The sequence below is a fragment of the Sardina pilchardus genome, chromosome 10, assembly GCF_963854185.1.
Source record: "Sardina pilchardus chromosome 10, fSarPil1.1, whole genome shotgun sequence".
NCBI classification, from domain to species: domain Eukaryota; kingdom Metazoa; phylum Chordata; class Actinopteri; order Clupeiformes; family Clupeidae; genus Sardina; species Sardina pilchardus.
Genome location: NC_085003.1, coordinates 15,007,353 through 15,028,554, shown reverse-complemented (window position 1 = coordinate 15,028,554; position 21,202 = coordinate 15,007,353). Strand labels below are relative to the sequence as shown.

The following is a 21,202-nucleotide window of genomic DNA, read 5'->3' as shown; positions in this document are numbered from 1 at the left end:
CCCTACGCACAGTGCGTGATGCGCGTGGTGCTGCGACGAGCAGAGGGATCTAGGGATGTGACAGCAGCAGTTCTCAACCTCTCTCCTCGATCCTCAATGCTCAGTCCTCCAGGCTCGTTCCCACTGATCTATAAGGAAGACTGGATAGACTATCCCATTGTTGCCGCCCCATGATTCTTTGTCAGCGGGAACGAGGACCGAGGAAGGAAGGGAGGATAGACAAAAAGACGAATGAGAGAGACTCCAAGATTTGTTTTAGGGAGTGGACAGAGGCGACTTGTCCGTGGGTGGGATGTAGGCAACTTCTAGATGCTGGAGAGTGTAATCAATTAACTCATTACTTAAGGTATTAAGATCAATTTCCAAAAGATGATTGTATATCTTTAGTATGGGGTGCCAACACTTTCAGCCATGTCTGTACATATCTGCACCAGAGCCCGTCCTTTATTAGACATTCTCTGGTTGCATAATCTAACAATACAGAAAGGAATACAACAATGAATTTAAGGTAGAAGGTAGGCTACCGTATTTTATTACATTTAGATCCAGTGGTAGGTTTAGGCTACTATAAAGACGTACTGTAGGTGCCAGCAGTGTTGCAAATATCCAGTTTGCTATCAAAATCGAGTGAGTGCTTATGTTGTGCTTACATTGTAGGCTACTTAGTCAAAATAATAGCCTAATGATGATAAATAAATGAAGGTTATTTTTAATATACATTCAAGTACTACCACTGTTTGCCGTTTTTAACAACATAGACACATTTTCTGCAAACTCATACATATACAATGTATATTTCCATTCAAGAGTCAAAGTCATCTACAGAGAAAAGTTGAAACATAGTAAACATGTAAGCAATTATTGAAACCAAATGTGTATTTTTGCTGTTGTGAATACAGTATCTTCTACTGTGTGTGTGTGTGTGTGTGTGTGTGTGTGTGTGTGTGTGTGTGTGTGTGTGTGTGTGTGTGTGTGTGTGTGTGTGCGTGTGTGTGGTTTGTGTTTGCAAAAAGTAAGTTACTTCCTAATAGATGGGGTTATGGTGTTTCAGTGACATGTTTAAAACATTTTGTGATGTGCAAAAAAACAATTAAACAATTGAAAAAAAACTAAGTTAGGCTACAGTGCAACAGCATGTTTAAAACATAAATAATATAAAAATCTGTATATTTACAATATAATAACACAATATAAGAGTTACGTTAAAAGTGCACCAGAAAATGTCACCATTGATGTTCTTTCTCAGTTTGAATAGTCAAATAAATTGTCAAAGAAGCCCAGTACTGGTGATACTGTGTACACAACTATATCTGCATATTTTATGGTTATAGTCCATAGTTGTGTAGTTGTTGTGTACACAGTATCACCATGTTTATGGTTATAGTTATTTAGTAGTCGCCTTTGTGTCATGAACTAATATGCCACATGTTTGACATATTGTAAAGACACGTATGCCCTCTATAAAAAAAAAAATAGAAATATACTGTACATGCTAATCTATCATAAAAGATCAATGCTGGATCAATGCAAATAAATCAAGGTAAACTATGAAATAAATATTAAATTAACTTATATCTTCTTAAGAATAATGAATTACCTCTTTTTTATGAATGATCTTTCGTAAACTGATGAAGTGATTGACCTGTTAAAGTTTTATAGCGTAAGTAATGTTCCAAGCATTTAAGTGCAATGTCATCCACATTTGGGTCGAATTTATTGGCAAAAAGATGTTTCTGACCGAGGATCCAGTTGAGATCTCCGGCACCATACACACACACTGCTCTTCTGTACGCCCCAGTGCATGGAGGGTAGGATGCCCCTTTCCTTATATCACCTTCATGATATGCCCACTTCACCATACGGGCTATGGCGTTCATGTCCGACATGTCGTATTTTTCGTTGGGAGGGCTGGACCCTGGCATACTTAGTAAGCGCTGGAGAGATGCCCAGAGGTGCTCATCTGGACTGTATGTGTCTTTTTCCCACTCCAGCAAAGCTTTGGCCTCTGGGTTTTTAAACAACGCTTCCACAAACTCCCTTGACACTACAAAGTAAGCGTTTCCAGAGAACATTGGGGAACTTATGGGTGGGGGGGTCTTTTTAACGTCAGTCCTAATGACATCAGACCTATTGACAATGTGATGGTACTCCCAGCGACCTTTCTTGTGTCCAGGGGTTTTCTCAGACTCCATGCTGTTTTTCCCACCTAACGCTTTGAGAGCTCGGACCATCTCTGCATTGGTTTTAATGGGGAAGTCAGTCCCACAGGTATTGAAAAGGTACTTCCATCTGACAGTGGAGTTCACCAGATCCTGCATGCAGTTCAGATCAGCCTGGACGCGAGACCACGAGGCATACACAACCTTCTCCAGTTTACTTGCAACAAACACATTTGGAAAACATGAAACAATGGCTTTCACAGTCTTCATGAAATCATCTGGAGCCTTCTTGTCCACATGGATACAGTACACATTTTGGGGTGCGTACACAGCTCTGAGTAGCCTCTCAAACATCTCAATCTGGTCGTGGATCACCATGGAGTAGGCAAGAGGATAGTCCCTCTCCTCCTTACTGAGAGCCATGTTGATAAATCCTCTGTCTTTGATGTAAGCACTGCAATCTTTTGTTGCATTGAGATAGAAAGACTCTGGCAATGGGTCACGCTTTCTCTCCTTCAGAAGTCTGCTAAGGCCATCCTCAGCATATTTCTCCACATCACCACGGATTATGGCTGAACATGCCAGTAATTCTCCAGGATCATTGGTAAGTAACACACCTGTCTCTATAGTGCTGCTAGCGTTGTAGCATGTATTCTTTGAGCTGCTCCACAAAAAAAGACATAAGGACAAAAGGACAAATATAAATAAATATTTTAGCACGTTGAGCCTGACATTACGTAGGGACATGTTGTCTCCTCCTTACTGCTCTGTTGGAAATGCACTGGCTCTGCTGATATCCTCTGCTACTCCACACACTGTCACCCTCTCAAAGAGGAAACTCTTAGACCGCAGTCTAACATTGACTGACATGTGGGCGTGACAAGGTGTGGAGGTGGTGGAAGAGTTTTGTAGGGGCTGGACTGCAGGGGAGAATATGCAAGGGGAGTGACTCACATTCTTACTCAAGACTGAGGTTTTGATTATTAACTGGAGTTAGCCTTCTTCAAAGATGAAGATGCAGTCGTTCACAGAGTGTGCAAATATTGTCACATGCTTTTGAAAACAATAAGCCTTTTAAAAGGAAAAAGGAAGTCCCTTTGGATAAATACATACAATGAATCAATGTAAATTTCCTGCTCTGCAACAATTGTGTGCAAATGTTATATATGTCTAAAAAGATCTGATGCCATATTTCTTAAGCCCATTAATGTCCACAGTGGAATATGTAGGCCTAACAATGATTTTTAAACTGTTGAAAAGTTAAAGAAATGTCAGCGTATGAAGCTACTGTACATCCTTTTTGTTGTCATTACTCCATGAAACAAAGGAATAGCTCATTTAAGTAGTTTGCATAGCCTACTAGTGTAAATACAGGTGTGGTAGTCATAGAGTTCATGGTGTGCATGGAGTCATTCTTGAATATATCTTACTGATATGGACTTTAGTGAGAAGTTACAACATCAACACAAGTTACGTTATCACCCCCAAGTGATGCCAACAAAGTAACATTATATGCCAACATACTATAATGAATAATTGTCTTTATCTTTTCATTAAAAATAGCACACAGGACAAATGTGTTCTGGTATGCTGAGATCTCTTGGTAAGAGTGCAGGACTCTCAACTGAACTGGGAAGGTTTAAGTGGCAGTTAAACAGTGTTCAATCTCCCTCTCTCTCTGTGTGTGTGTGTGTGTGTGTGTGTGTGTGTGTGTTGTTCAAAAATCAGCCAGAATGTGGACCTGCCATTGCTGCCAAACCAGGAGTGTTTCCCCAACAAGGAACAGCACCCTAACTGGACTGCTGGTGACTCATGACCCGTCCCTTAGGTTCCCACAGTAAGTGTTTTTTCTAATATGAAAATATAGATGTTTGAGGGTAGCCTATAGCCTAATGTGGTAAAATGGTGCGGTTCCTGTAGCCCTGTGCAGGGATGGATAGAGAGAGCGAGAAAACTGAGATGCGTATGGAGGAAGTGGACGTGCTGTCGAGACTGGAGCTGGAAAACAATGCAAAAATAATGCAAAAATAATGGGAAATATGATCACCATACTGTAGGCCAGGGGGAATCCCAGGGAGCCAACCACGTATACAGTACATTCCAACACACACACACACACACACACACACACACGGCAAGAGAGATCCCTTTTTCAAAATGATCTATCAATAATTATTATTTAAAATATATTTACCTCAGACTTTCAACTCGACATATCAACAAATTAGCCTATAAGGGTAATAGTACACTACTGTTTATGTCTTTGAAAAAACACCATCTCTGATACAAGACTGTAAATCACCCCCTCCAAATCAGATAATATGGGTAAATGATACATTTCCTGAATCCTTAGGGTCATGCCAGTATTTCAGTGTTTGGATTTTGTTTCTCTGATGCTCCAAGGTGCCACAGGATTAAAAGACAAAAAATGGCAGGGAAATGGTAGGGAAATGTGTGATTAAAGGTTTGAAGAGCTCCAGGGTTGGCTGTACTTATCCAAAATGTTCACAAAAGGATTTAAATGAAAGCTCAGAGTCTCCCCTGTAAAATGATGCCAAACATAACAAAATAAAATATTCCAGTGTTCTGCTTGATTTATACACATTAATTTCTTTAACCTTAGTTTACATTATGTGTCATAATGTAAACTCAAAACAGCTACTCTTGTCAGATGGCCATCATACATCATTGAAAAGCTGAGATTCCAGGCTTTCAGAAAAGGTATGGTAGCCTTTGCCACCTTTTCGGATAACGGTTTCCATAATTTGAGGCCCTGGCTCACCGTCTACTTCACGCACGCACGCACGCACGCACGCATGCACGCACGCACGCACGCACACACACACACACACACACACACACACACACACACACACACACACACACACACACACACGTGCCTTTTGAATTCAGCTTGATCACTAATATCAAAGTTGAGCTCACTAAGGTGTGATTGAAATATAACCTTGCTTAAGCAAAATGTAATCATGCTATGAAAAATGTAAACCCTGCTTGAGTATAAAATGTATGTATGCTATAAAAAATGAAAACGCTTTGTATAATCAATCATATAATCATGTTTGGAAAATAATCATATTTTGATTAAGAAATGTTTGTTGTGTCGCTTAAACATAATGTTTGTGCAGAAGGTGTGAAGGAAAAGCTACAAACTGGTTGGCAAAGACTATAAAAAGTGCAGAGGATGTGGTGCAGACATCATGCAGCTTGCAAAGGGGCCTCACAGCCAAACCACAAAGGTCTGAGAACCCAGCTCTTCAGAGAACATCCCCTCTCACTACTACAGACAATTGCACTCATTGATGTACTTATTACACTCATTGATGCACTTGTGTTTTTTAATTTGTTGTTACAAGTGCTCTAAACAGCTTAAATGTTTTTTTCTAAAGCATCAGCCAAATGTACTGTATGTACAGTAATGTAATGAGAGAGAAAGACAAGAATTGGCTGTCAGGAGCCAGGGCACAGAAACCTACTATAGAGAAGGCACAAACATAAAACGGAAATAAAAGATAAATTCACATCACACAGTCGAGATCTTTTTTCAGACACTAGCACGGGGGGTGGGGGGTGGGGGGGGGCTGGTGCTGGTTAGGGCTCGCAGTCGTCCATAGTGCAACAACTTATCTTTATTATCTTTAGTTCATTTAGAGCACACTTCTTTGGAAGACACACTGACTTTTTGACTTTTCAGACACAGACGGACAGACTGCAAAAACTTTAGTGCTAGCCCTTTTCCTTGTCTGACACTTTTGTGCTGTCTAGGGCAGGCTAAAGCCCAATTCACACCAGAGATTCCTGACCCAACGAGACCGAGTTGCAGCGGTGTGAATTAGAAGTTGCGCGTAGTTGCAAGCCGTCACAGAGCTTTCAACATGTTCAGTCGCAGTTGCAAGGTTTTAGAACGTCGCGGCTCGTCGGGAATCTTTGGTCTGAACCCTACTTGAGAATAGGGACCCCAAGACCCCCTCATGGGCACAACTAAGAAGTGCTTTATTTGGGGCATTTTTATATTTTTGTGTTTTGTATTTTTGGTGTAATTATTTTTATTCTTGTAAGTGCTTTTATTTTTAACTTTTATTTTATTTAGGGCATTTTTTATTTACTTTTGTATTTTGTATTTTTCTGTAATTCTTATTATTCTCACATAATAAACTACTTCTAAGGAAGAGTTAGAAGACTTTTTTGTTGTCTGGTCGCTACTGTATGTAATGGGGACGTTTTCTCTCACGTTTACTCACAGTAAGATAACCCAACTCTCTCTCTTGGCTGCAAGATCAGAGTGCTGGAGTATTGGAATGATTCACGTGTTGTAATCGGCTGCAAGGTTTAGGGGAACAGGTACGTTTTCACTTTAGACTTTATTATGATCAGGCCCGTATTAAGACGCGCAAACCTTAATGGCCCCCTGAAAGTGGTTTGCCTCTTACGGTGATATTTTTATCTAGATGGAGATGTAACAATACTGTATGTCACAGTTAAAAAAAAAACATGTCTGTCATGTCTCAGAGGAGAAAGGAGAGAGAAGACAGGGAGAGAAAGCAAAATGAAGGAAGTCAAATTCTGAGTTCAAAGAAAGGTGAGCACAAAAATGTTTAAACACACAAGATGACACTGCACTCCTCCGTTATCGTCGCTAAAACAAACAGACAATGCAAAGCAAGAGCTACACTTTGAAATAAGGCCTTGGTTATTACGGTTAATCAATCAGGACAATCAGGGCTTCTCGTGTAGGGGCCCAGAATTTGGTGCCACGGCCCTGCCCTGGACACTGGCCCACTTGCCCTTTTTTGGATAAGCCAGCCCTGATTGTGACATGTTGGCAGAGGTGTTTTAGCCTTAGGAAATTAACGGATCATTATTCCCAATGGTAAAATAAGTGGATAATATGTGAATGTTTCTAGGCTTGCCGGTAAGAGTTTTGATGTTTATATTATTTTAAAACCTTTTGGTGAATAATAATACGGAAGCGTTAAGTAATATTATGCATTTCTGGCTGATCTGGATTCATTTTTTTCTGGTTCCCCTCCACAGTTTTCATAAACGCCCCTTGGACCTCTCGCCTCACGTGTGTTTGCATAAGGCCCTTGGTAACATTTTAACCAATCTCTGTCACATTTGTACCAGTCCACCCTCTCCCCATTTCTGCTCTTCCACCCTCCTCTCCCTTCCCCCTCTCTCTTTATCACTTCCTCTCCATAGTCCTGTCCTTTTCTGTTTCACAGCAACAACCACAAACGTGGCAGTTATCTGTGTTGGTTATTAAGTGTTTATCTTTATGGGGGTGATTGCACAATGACATAGAAAGACAAACTTAAGTGTTTTATATGTATATCTGTTCCATGGATATCGTTACATTGTATTATCGGTACTCACAAATAATGGTGTGGCACCATTGCATTGATTATGGAAGATAATGGTTGCAGCAGACATGTGATCTGAATTCTTCAGTTCTTTGCGTCCTCATCACACTCTGATGCACTTTTACATGTAAGCCTGTTGTGGTAGTGGTAGCGCTCTTATAGTTTTCTGTACACGGCATTAACATGGGTGTTTTGACTTCACCTCAGAATCTGATTGTAGGACAGGGACAGTGTGATATGTACTCCTCCTCTTTCCTGACTTGATAGAAATAGAGCAAAGTTGAATTGTAGCTAAAGCAACATTGTGATTAGCTGAAATTGTTTGTGGTTGGGCCCAATCCACAACATTTATAATTTTCACTGTCAGACTGTAAAGTTTTGACTGGTGGAAAAGTGACAGGCAAGTACACTCAAACATACATAATTAGATATGCATTTACATTTACAAAGGACCATTTCTTACCTTGTAAACTTCATTATGCAGTTAAAATGAATACACAAATATAGCCTACACATGAATACAAATTGAACAAAAATGTTTTAAAATCCTGAAATTGACACAATTATTTCCTCATTTACAAACTTTGGCACACTCGAACTTCTCATCTGATATAATGTAATCTAAGTTCAAGTATTTTGATTTACTGTTTTTTCCTGTTGCTTAAAATCTTTGTCACACATTTTTTTTAGACCCGTCGCTCAAATAGCCTACCATAACCCTCAGTCTTTGACTCAGTTAATCATTTCATATAACACTTTTTGCAAAACACCACGCATGACTGTCTACCTAATACAAAAAGATCTAACAGGAAGTTACTTGATTTTATTTACTTATTTATTTCAAACACAAAATAAATTAAAAAATATATATTTTGTGTTTGAGGCCCCTTTTTTCAAGTCAAAATAGTTTCATTTTACTTTCATGTTGAACTAAGCTCACCCTGCCTCAAGTCTGCATCAGTGGATGATGAGGGGGTTACTGCAGGACCACTTTCTGTGACAGCTTCTGGAATGTGTTTAACAAATTAACGAAAGTAAACAACTAGCCACTGAAATACTCTTATGAGTCATAATTATTTGCAGTGCTGTCTGTGTGTTAGCTTTCATTTCGGTCACCAAACCTCCTCTGGTGCGCATACGGATTGTCTCAAGTGTTACACAAGTTAGTAAACAATGTAAACATAGATATCTGTATGGGCCATGCGCGCCTGCAGGTGTACTGCCGCACGCACTGTGGCTACTCAACAACGAGAGAGATCATTTCCTGTGTGCCTATAGGCCTATGCTCCAAGTTGGCCTACCTTAACTTCTCTGCACAGTATTCCAATAATGACAGTATGCTATTTATATTTTCGGGCAAATCAAACACATTACCAAATCAGTTAGAAGCATTTATCCTGGTCATTGTAATCTCACCTGTAGTTATAGAAGCATTTACCCTGGTCACTGTAATCTCACTACCTGTAGTTCACCATTTATCCTGGTCATTGTAATCTCACTGCCTGTAGTTAGAAGCATTTATCCTGGTCACTGTAATCTCACTATACCTGTAGTTAGAAGCATTTTATCCTGGTCATTGTACAATAAGTGCCAATCACACATGCTAGATTTTTTCCCCAGCACGGTCTAGGCCTAAGCACTATAAATAAGCAAATTGCAAATAATTCCATGGTATTGATTTCCATTTCCATTTATTTCCACACACAATGTCAGCATTTCTGTATTATGCTGTGTAGTTGCCTGCAATAGAATCTGAATGAAATTGGAGTCTCTTTTGAAAGAGTGAATGTGCAGGTGAGCTAGTATCATTGGTACTGAATCTGGAAGTTCACACTGTAGTGCTGTGCATGGGTCTGCTGTTCTGCAGTTGTTTTGTCTAGTACAGAGAGTGATGGAGCTAGAGGCAGATGCTAAGGGTCATGAGCTGCTTTTTGTGGATGAGGCCGGTTTTAACCTTTAAAGGAGACGTGGCAGGAACATTGTTGGACAACCTGTCATAATCAGTGTCCCAGGACAATGTGGTGGTAACATAACTGGGCCCTTCTCAATCGTCTTTTAATCCTCCTTTCCTTCCTCGGTCCTCGTTTCCCACTGATCTAGATACAGAATGATGGGGCGGTAACAATGGGATAGTGTATTCAGTGTCCTTTATAGATCAGTGGGAACGAGCCGGAGGACCGAGGAAAGAATGAGGGAAGGAAGGAAGGGAGGATAGATAAAGACGAATGAGTAGGGCCCTATGTGTGCAGCTATAAATCAAAATGGTGTTGTTCACCAGCATGCACCCCTAGTCCCATATAACACTGCACATAATATTACATTCCTGGACACCTTATACGACATGCTCACTATTGTTGAGAGACCAGAGCAGACCAGATACGTCATCGTATGGGACAATGTTAGCTGTTTGGTCCGCAACTGGTTATAGCTCACCCACTCTTCACTAAACTTCACTCAACCCAAATACTCTCCATTCATCTAACTGAAGAGTTCTTCTCTGCCTGCATGCCGCTGGGAGGTCTATCTCCATCATCCCCATCAACACATAGCCCTTTTACAGGCAATGGAGGAGGCAGGTGGGGATATTGACCAGGCATCATGTCAGGCCTGGATACGGCATTCCAGAAGATATTTTCCCGGGCCTTGGACAACAGGGCACTGCATGTGATGTACACGAAATTGTGTGGCCGGTGTACACAGATTTTTTTTTTTGTCTCAGTGAAATTACTATTTTGTGTTTTGACTTGTAAAAAAAACTAATTGTGTTTGTTTTGATGTGTGTGTATTTGAATCTCTGTATGTTTACAGAACTATGACAAAAGTATGATGTTAAACTGACAGCCTCTCTTGTGCACAGAGAAAGCAAAAACCACATGTGTTTTGTATTCATACCATCAGTGTGTAGTTGGTTCATTGTGTGCTTATTAATGTAATGGTAACTATTTGTTACAGAAGTACCAATCTATTTCACCACATACTGTATAGTCACCACATATACACCTTTTAATTTTGGTTTTGACTCAAAACAGCTACAGTAAGATTGGCACCTTACACTAAATGATCTAGTTGACAGGAGTGTGACAGTGAGAATCACTCCCATGAGGTCATTCCAACTATAAAATTTAGTTGCTGACTGAGTTTTCCTCAAAAATCATATTGTGAAAGCTCGGTATAAGTTGCGCTTCTTCAATTTCACTACTAATCCTGTAAACCCAGGCTGGGGATTTGTATGCATGTGTCTGTGTACCAGAGATGAGCCCCAAACCTTAAACCATTTGTAAAAATCTATTTTGATGATATTAATAAAAACAAATCAATCACATCACTAGATAATATATATTTATGCACCTTCATATTGTAAGTATTATAAAATAACCCAACCATTACAATTCTCTTATCAAAAAGACATCTAAAACTATACATTTGTCAGCTTTGTCCACAAACACATACCACTGTGCAATGGTGCTTCATTTATTAATCATGTTGTGGCTATTGTGTGCTTGCTGGAAATACCAATAAAATGAGTACCATCACTCATGTTGTCCCCGCATGTACTGTATGTGGGTCAGCAGATATCTAGAAATCCACTTGTGTGTTACTCTGTAAGTATATTTGTACAGAATTTGAGAATTTGAGACTGTGTGTGTGTGTGTGTGTGTGTGTGTGTGTGTGTGTGTGTGTGTGTGTGTGTCTCTCTCTCTTCTAGGCTCTGTTCAGCTGTGTGCTCTCATCTCCCTCCTCATCCTCGCCCAAGTCTCCCTCGGCCGTGTCCGGTTCGTGGATGAAGCTGTGGCGCCGGTACACAGACCCGTCTCGGCTGGCGTACACGACGTCCACTTCGTCCGCGCTGTCCTCTGGCTCTGGAACGCCGTGGGGCATGTTCCACAGGTCCGGCCTGTACCCTGCCGTCCCGCTCAGCCTCTCGTAGCTGCGACCCCAGCACAGCCGCTTGCGGGCGCGGGCCTGGACCAGCCCGAACACACCCAGTGCCACCAGGAGGGCCAGGCACAGGACGGTGGGCAGCGTGGCAGCGGTGGAGTGAGGCAGACTGGACTCTGGACCCAACGCCGCGCTCTGGTCCCGCTGGTCCACCGTAGGGGTCTCCAGACAGAGAGCTGTTACAGAGAAGAGAGAGAGACAGAGAGAGGAAGAGAGAGAGAGAGAGAGAGAGAGAGAGAGCATGAGAGGAGGTGAGAGGAAATCAAATATCACTCCCGTACCTAAGTGAAGTAAATTGGAATATCACTCCCATACCTAGTGTAGTAAAGTGGAATATCACTCCCATACCTAGTGTGGTAAAGTGGAATATCACTCCCTTACCTAGTGTAGTAAAGTGGAATATCACTCCCATACCTAGTGTGGTAAAGTGGAATATCACTCCCTTACCTAGTGTAGTAAAGTGGAATATCACTCCCATACCTAGTGTAGTAAAGTGGAATATCACTCCCATACCTAGTGTAGTAAAAAATGACATACTGCATGCGAATGAATCAACATATTATGGTGAAATGGGTGTGTTTACCTTCCTACATTCCACAGTGGGGAGAACACTTTGTCTAAATATCATTCTATTTCCTTATTAGCTGTATAGACAGGGCAAAACCCAGAACGATATGATTCAGGTCACTACCAAACATTTCTCAAGTTTGGTAGTGATTTAAATAATCACTACCATGTCCCAGGCAGAAATGATTCTATGCGAAAAGTACTAGATTGAGAAAAGAATACAATAGATACAATAACTACAGTATATAATTATTATTATTATTATTATTATTATTATTATTATCATCATCATTATTCTTGCTTATTAGTAGTTCTTGTTCAATATTGAATTGTCTGGGTTGGGATGGGGGTGAGATGTAAGTTCAATGATGATTAAATGTGATAAACTTTAATTATTGACACTGAGTGAACTGAATTCAGCTGCTTTAGTTCAACTGTAGCGTATTGATAAAACCTTTGCCACCTCTTCTCTATTTACAGTTGGAAAACACATATAAAGAAACTGCAGTACACATTCTCACATTCTCCTCTCTTCAGTCTCGATCACTGCAAACTCTTTATTTTTATGATATTTATAATTGTTTTTTTCCCCCCAATATATCTATTATAATATTACATATTCATAATAACAAAATAAAATATAGCCGCAAGCGGCGATGGCGGGCCCGAGCACCTGCGGTGCGGAGACCAGTGACATTTCGGAATCTAACAAAGCAACATGTGTGGGTTGGTGTGCCTGTGCATGAGCAACATACATGCCCACTAAATTTGGTTCATTTTTGTGAATATATGTGTCAACCACAAAAGACAACATGCTAGGTGGCACTATAGAGTACCTAAGCGACACCCTAGGCCAGAGCTCTGTCCCTGACTAGCTGTAGCAGTAACACACATGCCCACCAAATGTGACTAATTTTCGTGAATATATGTGTCAACCACAACAGACAACACGCTAGGTGGCGCTATAGAGTCCCTAAGCCACACCCTAGGCCTGAGCTCCTTTTCTGACTAGCGATAGCAATACGAAAGAAGTCCAATAAATTTGGTTAATTTTCATGAATGTACACGTCAACCACAACAGACAACAAACTAGGTGGCGCTTAGTCCTTAAGCCACACCCTAGGCCAGAGCTCTATCTTTCAGTAGCGACACCAATAACACGTAAAACCACCAAATTTGCTTCATTTTCGTGAATGTACACGTCAACCACAACACAATCTGCTAGGTGGCACTATAGAGTCCCTAAGCCACACCCTAGACCAGAGCTCTGTCTCTGACTAGGGGTAGCAAAAACAATTTTGTCTGTGAAATTTCTAAAGTACGCCTTCTGCCACGAAGATAAATTGTAGGGTTTTAAATGTTCAAAAAAAGAGTAAAAGGTCCGCACACTTCCTCTCACTTAATTTACTTTATTAGTTCAAGGGTTTTAAATGTTCCTCATAAAAAGTATTTTTGAAGTCCAAATAAAAGAAAATGTTGCTGTTATTGCTTTGATAGACCGTTAAATTTACATGCACAGGTTTTGTACACCATTGTCATGGCCAAATTCAAGCACTTTTTAAGGACTTTCAAGACCAGTTTTCCAGTATTGAAATTGTGTGTGAACAAATTCAAAGCCCTGTTGTTTGAGGTCACTGTAGGATAAAGAACCAGGAAATTTGATACAACCTTAGCCGAATACTGAACCAGCAACTATCATTAGGTTAACTGAATGGGGCATAGAAAATGAGTGTTTGCTGCTCTGTCATATCAAGTTTCCTTGTTCTTTTTCTTACTGACAGCACTCGATGAGATTGATTCACACCATGTTTCAGGGGTGTGATTGGCAAAGGACAAAAAAGAGGAAAATATACCCAGCACCCTCAGGAGAACGTTTTCAAAAATGACCCCTTAAATGATAACATCAGATGACTTTTATGAGAACTGTTTATAAACTGTGATACATATAAACATTATAACATATATCGAGGGCTGAGAACCAAAGGGGCAGTTGCGTAAGTGACATTTTGGTCAAAATTGAGTTATATATATCACCTGAAAGCTCTTGATGAGCTCTTTTTAGCTGACACAATTATAGAAGTAAAATATTTATAAATATTAAATGATTGACAAAAACAAAAACCAAAGGTCTTTAACTGTGAACATAAGCAGTTAGATTTGTTTTGGCTCTATTGTAAAGTTGGTGAAATGTCACTTACGCCCCTGTGGTTCTCAGCCCTCGATATATATAGATATACATAGACTATATCGTAATAAGTCTACGACTAATTTATAGCAAAGTAGCCTAGGCCTACTCAAGACTAAACCAGATATGGCTGAAATATGTAGGGCAGCTATCATGATCATTTTGCCAACAATGATGTAGAACCATGGATTTTCCTAGTTCATGACATGCTTTGTTTTCACTTAAACCAACATAAAGTTATAATGTTGACTACATGTTTTAATATAGACCTACTTGATAACATATAGCCTACCCCCTTAGTCCTCTAGCTCTAGTCCTGTACAATATAATAGTGAATAGGCCTATTGATATTTTGATGCTGTTTGAAGAGGTTGCTTGATGATATTTAAGTTCCAAAGAAAATCAAATTGCACCACTCCCTCTCCTTCCAAAGTAACATGTCCATCACCTTTCCTCCTAAAAACAAATGTCTGGCCCTACTGTTATAAGCTACATCATTTGTTCAAGTGCACACACTAAATGGAGAGCTAGGATTAAAATTCAAACTGTGCCTTTAAATAGGCGACTTTTTTCATCTATCAGCACAATGCTACAGGCCATTTTCACTAAACAAATCAGCTCAATATTATGTGCAAGACAAGTTTACCAAGCATGCCAATGTGTTAATCTCTTAGCACTGTCGTCATACGTTTTCTCATAGTGAGATGGCTATCCCGAAATATGTTTTGAATGACGTCTTGAATGACATGGGGCGCACGGAGATAAAGTTGGAAAAATGCGAAATGACAAGGTGATAACTAAACAATTCAGTTGACCTAGGGTAGACAGGCTTTGTGGCTAAAACTATGAAAACCAGTAGGCTAGTCTGTCACAGCTAACTTCAGGCACTGTAGCCTAGACTAGTTTACACGCGCAGAAATTAAAAGTCAATATTGCCATCACGAGATTGCTGTCATTATCGGAAAATCCGGACACGTCAAACTGGATGCGAACGCGTGGCAAAGCCAACAACAACTTCATAAATTACGTCTTTTAAATAAATAATTTGAGCCTACCGTTTCATGCCTAACGTTGACGGCAAATTTCTCAGTCCATCATAGGCAAGGTTATTAATGCATAGGCCTATAGCCTAATTAAACTAGGCTTAGTGATGGCAGATCAAATAATTAAAAAAACGTTTTGAAGTCTACCCAGAGCATGTTTGCAAACGCATGCAAAGGGATAAACTATGTTCATATCATCTTCAATCGTTTCAAAAACTAGGATTAGGCAGTCTGCCTATGCTGTTTGCATGTATAATTAAAGGAATCAATCGTTTGAAAAATATGGTTGTTTCTAGCCTCGTATGGTTTCACTTGGATCACACACACATTGCACGACTGCTCATATGAATCGGTGGCACCAAACTAACGTATTTCCAGATAGGGGAAACGTTTAGATTATTTTGAATAGATAGATGGTTCACTCAATTTAAAGGCAATTAATCACCACAACTGAATAACATTAACCTGCCTTGCACTGCAGGGAAATGTTCTTACCTTGATTGAAAGCTAAGCAGACGGCCAGTTCTAGTTCTGTCATCTTCTCTCCTGCTTTCTAGATGTCCATGGAGAAACGTCCTCCTTCAGTTAGGCAGAGTAAGTTCGTTGTGGTTTCAAACTTACGTCCTCCACTAATAAAGGCATTAGCTAGCTTCCACTCACAAACGGTAGGCTACTCCCAAAATGTGACACATTTGAACTTCTCATTACGTTTTACATCTGTCAAAAGTTTGGATTATGTTTCAGGAGTTAAACTGACACCTAGGCTATCAATGCTCTATTTGTAAGCTAAAATAAACTAGTAAACACCATATCGCTAACGTGCATCAATTGGAGTTAGCGAGCTAGCTTAGCTAGCTAGCTTAGGCCAAGATTTAAAACCAGGTCGAATTTCCTACGGCTGGCCCTAGGTGCCTGTTGTGTTTTCCGCTAGACCTTTTCAAACAAGACCAACTACAGTAGGCTATTTGACGTTCGTTATCGCACTGGGACTTGTTAATTACCGAACGTGACAAAAACCTGCCTTGCTATAACGTTAGCTCCCAAACGGCAGGCTACTCCCAAACAGTGACACATTTGAACTTCACGTTACATTTTACAACTGTCAAAAGTTTGGATTATGTTTCAGTAGGCCTAGTTAGGCTGTCACCTAGGCTATCAAGGCTCTATTTGTAAGCTGAGATAAACTAGCTAGTAAACACCATATCACTAACATGCATCACTTGGAGTTAGCTAGATGGAGGAAACGAGCGCTTTAGCCAACTTATTGAACCGCATCAAATAGCTTGCAAAGTTGCGTTTCAACAAAACTGTTACCTTACTTTCAAGAATAACTCCGTAGACAAAAAGTCAAAAATGATTGCACTGTTTCCACGATATAAATCCACGAAAACACTCAGTATAGAGCTACATTGACTGAGACTTCTATGGGGTCGCCTGGATCTGCACTGACTAACAAATCACATGGTGTAGTGGGCGGGACAGTGCTCTCGACCACAGAATGTCAAATGAGTGAGAGACTTTTACAGACAATTGAGTTTCATTCCCTAGGGCATCAAACAAATAACCCTAAATAACTCACTTTCTGTTAGTGTGTTTAAAGTCAAAATTGCAGCATTAATATGACTATTAGTAGGCTATTTGTAAACTCATCTCATAATACTTTAGGTAAAACTATGTGTCAACCACAATCATTAATATGCTATTATAAGTGACAAAATCACAACCACACCAAACAACATCAAAACTTGAATGTGACTGTCACTACAACCACACTATCTAATACTCCATTAAATTTCATCCAAATTAGTCACTGCTTTCTGCCTATAACACCAACTTATTGTTCCTTTTATAAGAAACTTAGGTTCAAACCTGTGTGTGTGTGTGTGTGTGTCTGTGTGTGTGTGTGTGTGTGTGTCTGTGTGTGTGTGTGTGTGTGTGTGTGTGTGTGTGTGTGTGTCTGTGTCTGAGTCTCTATGTGGAAAGCGGGGGAGGTTAGAGAGACATCCAGCTGGGAGAGAGGGGAGGGGTGGGAAGAACTGTGGGGGGAGGGAAACAGACTAGAGTGGGTGAGCCACAGTGAGGGAGCAAGACCATGCGCGGCTAGGAACAGAGACCTATAAAAACCTAATAAACCTAAATATCTCACTTTCTGTCAACATGGTTGAAATCAAAATTGCAGCATAGGTTGATATGATTATAATTATTCATCAACTCGCTTCAAAATATTTTAGCTAAAACTGTGTCCACCACAATCATTAATGTGCTTTTAAAAAACACAAACAACACCAAATTCAAAACTTTGTATATGACTGTCACTACAAACACACTAACTAATACTCCATCAAATTTCATCCAAATTAGTCACTGTTTTCTGCCTATAACACCAACTTTTTGCTTCTTTTATAAGACACCTAGATTCAAACCTTCGCCATTTCAATATACTTTTGAAATTCAAAAATCTGGTCGCAATTCCTCTCAGGCAACCCCTCAAGATCATTTTAGTGCTTAAATGACATAATTTCGATAAACCGTCTAGGAGAAGTATTTCAAAATACATGATGTGCAAAAATCAGACAATCTCACATAATTCAAATTCTTCTAAGATTCACTATATAGTTTAAATGTAAAACTTGTTCAGAATAATACAACACACATGTCCACCAAATTTGGTTCATTTCCGTGAATGTATGCGTCAACCACAGTAGACGGCGCGCTAGGTGGCGCTATACAGTCCCTGAGCCACACCCTAGGCCAAACCTTTGTCTCTAAGTACAGTTAACAATTCCACATCTAGATGCCAAATTACAAGAGTTTTAGTGCATGTCAAGTTGGTGAAAAAGGGCGAAAAAGTTAAGAGTAAGAGGAATAGAAGTATAATAATAATAATAAATATAGCCGCAAGCGGCGATGGCGGGCCCGAGCACCTGCGGTGCGGAGACATGTGACATTTCGGAATCTAACAAAGCAACATGTGCGTGTTGGTGGGCATGTGCATGAGCAACACACATGCCCACCAAATTTGGTCAATTTTCCTGAATGTGTGTGTCAACCACAACAGACAACACGCTAGGTGGCGCTATAGAGTCCCTAAGCCACACCCCAGGCCAGAGCTCTATCTCTGACTATCGATAGCAATTACGCACAAGCCCACCAAATTTGGTTCATTTTCGTGAATGTGTGTCAAACACAACAGACAATGCGCTAGGTGGCGTTATACAGTCCCTAAGACACCCTTGGCCAGATCGCTGTCTCTGAATAGCTATAGCAATAACACACATGCCACCCAAATTTGGTTCATTTTCGTGAATGTATGTGTCAACCACAACAGACAATGCGCTAGGTGGGCTCTAGAGTCCCTAAGCCACACTCTAAGCCAGAGCTCTGTCTCTGACTAGTGGTAGCACTAACACCAGATAACCAGTGTGTTGATTGGTGTACTGTAAATCATGCATCTGTAAGGCTTACATCAATATCTTGGCTTCAGATCATTGAATTCATAAAACCTGTTGCTGTATTTAATGTGTGTGTGTGTCTTGATGTAAACAAAACATAACTAAGTCATGATTGTTTGACTTTTCTGTATTCTGGTTATTACATGCTATTCCAACCAAGCATTTTTGTGAGGATAAGAACTTGGGTCTGGCTTAGTCAGTCCCCAATTCAATCACTAAAAATGACTTAACCTGAATAAAATCATCATACACATGACTTTTTCTTTACCTTTTACTTTACATCACACTGTCATTCTTGACCGACTCATGGCAAATCTGGCCATTCATTTTCATGTGGATCAAGGAAGGGAGAGAGAGTGTGTGTGTATATGTGTGTGTGTGTGTGTGTGTGTGTCTGTGTGGAAAGAACGGGGGAGGGGGAACAATGCAGCTGAGAGAGAGAGAGAGAGAGAGAGAGACAGAGAGAGAGAGAGAGAGAGACAGAGGGGGTAGAGACAAATGGATCAATAGAATATACACTTTTTTGATCCCGTGAGAGAAATTAATTTCTCTGCATGTAACCCAATTTAACCGAATTAGTGAACACACACAGCACACAGTGAACACACAGTGAGGTGAATCACACACTGACCAGCGGTGCTGGGAGAGCAGTGAGAGGTTGTGTGTGTGTGTGTGTGTGTGTGTGTGTGTGTGTGTGTGTGTGTGTGTGTGTGTGTGTGTGTGTGTGTGTGTGTGTGTGTGTGTGTGTGTGTGTGTGTGTGTGTGTGTGTGTGTGTGTGTGTGTGTTTGTGTGTGTGTGTGTGTGTGTGTGAGTGAGTGAGTGAGGAGAGTGTGTGTGTGTGAGTGAGAGTGTGTGTGTGTGTGTGTGAGTGAGTGATTGAGTGACCAGGAGTCCCATTTGGGTCACGGACCGCAGGTGCTTGGGCCCATCAATGCCCCTTGCGGCCTTTTTGTGTCTTAAAAGACACCCCAATTCAAACATTCACCATTTCAATATACTTCACAATTCCTCTTGGGCAACCCCTCAAGATCATTTTACTGCTGATATGATATGATTCGATAAACCCTTGGTTTGATTCGGTAAACCGTCTGAGTGTTTCAAAATACATGACTTTACTGTATTCTGGTTATTACATGCCATTCCAACCAAGCATTTTTACGAGGATTAGAACTTGGGTCTGACTTAGTCACTCCCCAATTCAATCACAAAAATGACTTAACCTGAGTAAAATCTTCATACACATGATCTTTTCTTTACCTTTTACTTTGCATCACACTGTCATTCTTGACTCTGTGTGTGTGTGTGTGTGTGTGTGTGTGTGTGTGTGTGTGTGTGTGTGTGTGTGTGTGTGTGTGTGTGTGTGTGTGTGTGTCTGTGTCTGTGTCTGAGTCTCTGTGTAGCAAGCGGGGGAGGTTAGAGAGACATCCAGCTGGGAGAGAGGGGGGTCATGGGGCTAAGACAGTAGTTCTGTGTGTAACACGCGCGGGCAGAAAGGAGCGGATAGGAGAGACCATAGTCATATGAAAACCTGAATAACTCACTTTCTGTTAATGTGGCTAACGCCAAAATTTCAGCATAGGTTCATATGAGTATTAATATTTGTAAACTCACTTCATAATATTTTAGGTAAAACTATGTGTCAACCACGATCATTAATACACTATTGAGTGACAGAATTAATGCCACATCAAAACTTGTATATGACTGTGACTACAAACACACTAACTAATACTCCACTTAATTTGATCCAAATTAGTCACTGTTTTCTGCCTATAACGCCAACTTCCTGTTTCTTTTACAAGACGCCTGGATTCAAACCTTCGCCATTTCAATATACTTTTGAAATTCAAAAATCTGGTCGCAATTTCTCTTGGGCAACCCCTCAAGATCATTTTAGTGCTGAAATGACATAGTTTCGATAAACCGTCTAGGAGAAGTATTTCAAAATACATGATGTGCAAAAATCAGAAAATCTCACATAATTCAAATTCTTTTAATATTCACTATATAGTTTAAATGTAAAACTTGTTCAGAATAATACAACACACATGTCCACCAAATATGGTTCATTTCCGTGAATGTATGCGTCAACCACAGTAGACGGCGCGCTAGGTGGCGCTATACAGTCCCTGAGCCACACCCTGGGCCAAACCTTTGTCTCTAAGTACAGTTAACAATTCCACATCTAGATGCCAAATTACAAGAGTTTTAGTGCATGTGAAGTTGGTGAAAAAGGGCGAAAAAGTTAAGGGTAAGAGGAATAGAAGTATAATAATAATAATAATAATCTGAGCAAAAACAATAGGGCCTTGCACCTACGGTGCAGCCACTTTCAGTGGCCGCACCTCGGTGCTCGGGCCCTAATAATAATAATCTGAGCAAAAACAATAGGGCCTTGCACCTACGGTGCAGCCACTTTCAGTGGCCGCACCTCGGTGCTCGGGCCCTAAATAATAACTTTCATTTGCTTTATTC

General features: G+C 40.4%; 2 protein-coding genes across 2 annotated transcripts in view; both read right to left on the bottom strand.

The window, feature by feature from the left end:
* Positions 1 to 527: 527 nt before the first annotated feature.
* gcnt3 (glucosaminyl (N-acetyl) transferase 3, mucin type) lies at positions 528 to 3,012 on the bottom strand. Its single transcript, XM_062548299.1, has one exon. The coding sequence runs from the start codon at positions 2,904 to 2,906 to the stop codon at positions 1,605 to 1,607; it is 1,302 nt and encodes a 433-aa protein (XP_062404283.1). The 5' UTR covers positions 2,907 to 3,012; the 3' UTR covers positions 528 to 1,604.
* Positions 3,013 to 10,862: 7,850 nt separating this feature from the next.
* Positions 10,863 to 21,202, bottom strand: part of LOC134094284 (proprotein convertase subtilisin/kexin type 5) — a 56,835-nt gene continuing 46,495 nt past the window's right edge. The window contains exon 16 of the mRNA XM_062547760.1: positions 10,863 to 11,655. Within this exon, the coding sequence (XP_062403744.1) occupies positions 11,243 to 11,655 (413 nt within the window). The 3' untranslated portion in view covers positions 10,863 to 11,242. The remainder of the gene's footprint in view (positions 11,656 to 21,202) is intronic.

What these genes read in the sequence shown, in the direction of transcription:
- gcnt3 (XM_062548299.1), bottom strand. Translation starts at nt 2,906, where the DNA reads ATGTCCCTACGTAATGTCAGGCTCAACGTGCTAAAATATTTATTTATA.